Here is a 5,175-nt window from a genome sequence, read left to right on the forward strand (position 1 = left end):
CCCTATTAAATATGATTTGTTGGTGTTCAAGCGCCCTATGTACGTGTTACCCCCCTTTCCCCTATAATTTTTTAATTTTCATGCCCAAAAATGAATTCGGAGACCCCAAATTACCTATATATGACCTTCTTGCCTCAGAGTTAGGGTTTTGGCCGCAATTTGTATGGAGTGGCCCCACTGTGGGTAAATGTGGTGGAGATTTCAAATCATTTCACAAAAATAGATCTCAAGTTTGTACATAAAAAATCGTAAACGACACAAAAACGTAGGCAATACGTTTAATTCTCAATGAATACATTCATAACACATTTTAAATACACTTTACAACCCGAGAGGATATGATGTTTTTTATGGTAAAAATAGTTCAGAGCTCACAAGGAGGGAGTGCCTGTATCACGGGAAAGGAGTGCACTGCTGAAAATCTGTGCAGTCGAACTCATATACTTCGAACGGACGGTCAGTGTTTCACGAATCTCTCTAAATTGTTAAATCAAATCATCTAATATCGTAACTTATATTTCTTTTCTTTTTCCCCGCGGGACATCTTTGTGGATTAATTTTAGGTTTTTTTTGTGGAAAAAGCAGAAAGGAATACAGTTGAACATGGTTTATGAAAGTGATTTTTACACTACACGTCGACCATACAGTCGACCAAACGTCTCATCGTACACAACTACGGTAAGGATATTTCTTATACACAAAAATCTGTAAATTTTCAAGAACAAAAAATAAATGCTAATAAAACTAGAAATCCTCTATCCCCTTTTCTTTCATTGTGTTCTGTGTTTCTCAAACTACTTATATAGTAAAGTTAATTTTATCAGGAATCCTAAATTCTAAAAACAGAGAGACAAAATTCAACAAAATTAACTTATAAGTACACTTTGTACTATTTTGTGTGCTTTTTTTTTAATTAACTATCTAAAGAAGAAATCTCTTCGAATTTCTCACGCACAGCAAGTGTAAAAACAGTCTCTGAATTCTCGTACTTGAAGAATTGAAACTATTAAGAATGCGACCTGCAAAAATATATAGACAAAAATGCAACAGATAGCATTTGCAAAAATATGCCCGACATATTAAACGCTCAAATAAGTAAAATTTATTAGTTATGTGTTATTATCTTCACCTGCATATTTTTTTTCTCTTTCAATGAAATAAGATATTTTCTTCAGTGGAATTATTTAAAGAACAGTCTGTGACAAAATAAAAAAAATACTATGAATTAAGATAAATTTTCCATTAGGATTTAAAAAGATGTTAGTTATAGATAAAGGTCGCAAATTTATATTTCGTACAGTTTAGAAAACGTCATAAATTATATTATTAATTATATTAATGTCAAGTATTTAATTAAATTTTCATTTGATATTGACAAAGAATTAAATATATATATAGAAGTTTGAATATTTAAATATAATCACTTCTTAAGACTAACAGCGAAAACCACATTTCAAAAAGATGTGTTTTAACTTATTCTGGCTTTTGGTGGGATGGTAATGTTTAATTACATTTTGATTTTTTTTATTCCCTGTGAGTTATAATTACGAAAATATAGCCAAAAAAGTAAAAGACCGCAATTCTAAAAGTGTAATATAATATAAAATTAGAGCTTTAATATTATTTCAAAAATTATATTATTTCAAGGCTTTGACGTCTAAATGTTGTTGCTTGGCTTTACTCAATGATATAAAATCAAGTCACTTTTAACATGGTGAATAATACGTTGATAAAAATATTTTTCTCATAAGGCAACCATGTTCATTTCATGAAAGCTATGACATGTCCTATTTTTTATTTATTTTTATTTTATTATTTATACTTTTATTATTATTATACTGTATAACACTGTATATGATCACCAGTTTTGCTAATCACCAATGATATAATATGCATTTTTACATTAAATAAAGTCAAAATATATTTAAAGTTGAAACATTAGAAAACGGCAATTTGGCAAATTATCTTTTAATAATTATTTATTGAATTTGTCGATTTGCTGCTAAACGTAATTAAACAAAAGTAGGTGTAATGAAATGTTGAAATTTTTAGCTCTAATTATAATTCCTCTGAAGAAAATTATATGCAATTTGTATTTGCTTTATTGCCTGAATTCATTTTACGCTAAATTCTCTATTTGTCAACATTATCTCTTTAACATATTTTAAAACAATTTTCTCTAATTCTCAAAGTACAAATTTTATTTCTCTATCCTTCACTTTATGTGCATCATTTTCTGTTCTAACAAAGAAAAATACCAAAGATAGAAGGAGTAACCTGAAAGGATAATTTGGCTCGGTGAGTGTTGTAGGAATTTGTCAAAAATATGTGTTAAACAACAATCTTCATTCTAATTGAAAAACCTTGGCACTGACACTTATATTTGTTTTTTGTTAAAAAATATATTACAAAAATAGTGTGTTATGAGTTTTTTCTATTTAAGATATTGAGATTTTTGGGAAAAATTGTTTAACGTTTTATAGTTTTTGGTACGTATAAGCTAAGCACTTCATTTTAGTTTCTAATTGTATGAGGTGCAAAGCGAAACGATTCTTACAAGCAAATTTCCATCTCATGCAAATATATCATATGTAAATAAAAATAGTTATGATGTCTTCAGAGAAGGATTCAGAGTAAAAAGTTTGAAGTCATCAATTTTTTTTTAGATAGTACAAACTCTCTCTCCCTCTTTCATGAAAAGATACTCAGACTCACATGATTGTTTTTGCTTGTGAAAATTTCCATATTTATAAATAGCATCGCGAAATACCGCATATATTTTTCGACTAAAAACACAAGAAACACGAACATCCTCGAATTCTCCTTCGGATTGATAATTTTAGTTTTAGCTATTAAATTACATTAGTCAAAATCCAGTAGCTACTGCTTCCAAATGAGGCTCTCTTAAACATTTGGTGTATGCGTATTGAGTTTTCTTTTTTTTAAGTACAATAAAAAGTTAACGAGACATTGCATTTTAAATTCACTTATATTGCTATTCTATTCATTTTTTTCAATAAAATATCAGGTAAAACAAATGCAAGATACACTTAAAAAAACAAAAACAAAATAAAGCATTTGTAAAGAGTTCTGAAAAATTATTGCTTTCGTCACATCACATATCTTTGTATCTTATTTAGTGTGAAACTGTTAATTATTAGGGGACAGCTGGGCAGTTAGCCATCATATGAAATTTTTCATTGCGTATAATTAAAAAAAAAAATTGTTTGTATCAGGATGAGAAATATTTCAATAGCAAGGAAGATGTTTACTTTGAATGAATAGTAATTTCTTCCTTTTTAGAAAACCAGTCTATTTTTATCTATAGCTAATTTGGCTCTGGGTCCCCTCTATTAAGGTGTCTACACATTGGGAGCAATTTTCGTCAAAAATTGCGTTCTTGACAGAAATTTGACGTTTCCCCCTACAACGCTGCAGGGAATTTCCTTCAAAAAAGCAATTTTTGACAAAAATTGCTCCCAATGTGTAGAGGCCATTATTGCAAAATCATCGTTGTAAGATTTTCAAATCTAATTACACTATTCACATAGCATTTAAATAGGAAACAAACTTTTGATTTAAATTTTGATTTGATGTACAGAATGTTCATAGTATCATAAATTATTAAATAAAGACTATAAACCATTTTATTATATTTTTCGTACGATTTTTAAGACTTAGGTTATGTGATTATAATTATTTGTATAATTTACGTTACAAATATTATATATAAAAAAATTAAAATAACTGTTTCAAAATCTACTGTATGAATGATATAATGTTGATATATTAGCAAAATTTCAAACTTTGAAGTTTTCTAAATATTAAAATTCTGAAAAAAAAAATCTATATTTTAATAACATTTTTCGATTTAGGTGTTACATGGGTCAAAAAACTGAAAACAGCAAATTTTTCTATTTTTTTAATCATTTTTTTTAATTTAAGCTCCTTCTTAAGCATATGAAAGTGCAATATTTAAACTATACTTATTTACAGAAATTTTTATTAAAAAAAAATACGAATTTAGGCTTTTTTGAAAAGACTTGCTTTTTTGCGATGGGCAAGATTTCTCACTGTAATTTCTAATGCCAATAAACTAAATATTTCATGTTAGCAGTTGAGTTAAAATTGTTCTTGATCGGTAGATTTCTGAAAAAAATAAAAAAAATTGTATTTTTAGGAGAAATATTTGGTTCTCTTAATTTCTGATGAAATTACTCTGAGTAACCCTATCTTCCGCAAAGCGTTTTTTTTAAACTGTCTACAAAAAATGGTGTCAATGGCGGAATTTTAAGGCAAAAACTTTAGAAAATGTGGTTTAAATGTTGCACCTTTATATGCTTAAGTTTTTTTTTCATAAAAATATTTTTTTATGATAAAAATTTAAAGAAAATATGCTCTTTTTAAATCTATGTGACCCACATATCACCTTAATTACAAAAAAAAAATGTTCAGAGAGAAGTATTTGCGCTACATAGAGCTTAGAGAAACTCAAGAGATTCCTATAAAATACATTTTAAAAGTATCCAAATGATTTAAAACTTATACTCACTGACCATGAGCCGTAGAGAAAAATGTTGTGCTGTGGCTTTCTTACCTACTGGACCAAGAGGCATTGTGAAAATTCATCAAAAGGCAAGATAGATGATCTCAAGATTGGCTTTTTTGTTGTGGGTTGTTGTTATTCCAGAGAAATGAGGTGCCCTGGGAAAAGGTACCATATGTACCACGTCCGAGTCTAATAGCAGACCCCGTTACTGCATTTGGAAAAAAGAAGCCTAAGCACGAGGAACGTAAATCTATTTTGGATCCTATCAATCGGGCTGCTATCAAACCGAAAGAGTCACTGCTACGTCCACTGCAGCCTTATGTGTCAGCTCGTGAAAAGACACGAGAAAGTGTCCTGAGAGAGATGAAGCGTCAAGAGGGACTCCGGGAAGCAGGTGGATCTCTAGCTGCAAGCACTGATCCTCGATCGATGGACTCTATTTTGCCACGGCTCCATTATACTACGGATTCAAAAACTTCACATCGAAAGATCTTCTTTGTCGCACCCAAATACTAACTTAATCACCGATTTTCGATGGACATTAAGGAACTTAAATAGTATATCTTGGAGATAAAGAGAGGAGAGAGAGGGGGGGGGGGGGGGTGGAGATCTATAAAGGAATGGCA

At 29.7% G+C, this 5,175-nt stretch overlaps 1 protein-coding gene across 1 annotated transcript; it reads left to right on the forward strand.

The window, feature by feature from the left end:
* On the forward strand, positions 1-5,175 carry LOC129808950 (uncharacterized protein CG45078). The gene is made up of 3 exons (XM_055858856.1): positions 1-456; positions 564-678; positions 4,691-5,175. Exons 2-3 carry the CDS (start codon positions 604-606, stop codon positions 5,063-5,065), a joined length of 450 nt encoding a protein of 149 aa, XP_055714831.1. The 5' UTR covers positions 1-456; positions 564-603; the 3' UTR covers positions 5,066-5,175.

This window comes from Phlebotomus papatasi, unplaced genomic scaffold, assembly GCF_024763615.1.
Source record: "Phlebotomus papatasi isolate M1 unplaced genomic scaffold, Ppap_2.1 HiC_scaffold_229, whole genome shotgun sequence".
Classification (NCBI taxonomy): Eukaryota; Metazoa; Arthropoda; class Insecta; order Diptera; family Psychodidae; genus Phlebotomus; species Phlebotomus papatasi.

Bases quoted from the DNA above. Each gene is read 5' to 3' on its own strand.
- LOC129808950 (XM_055858856.1), top strand. From the start codon at position 604: ATGGTTTATGAAAGTGATTTTTACACTACACGTCGACCATACAGTCGA. The intron at 679-4,690 runs GTAAGGATATTT...TTGTTATTCCAG, and splicing joins TCTCATCGTACACAACTACG to AGAAATGAGGTGCCCTGGGA.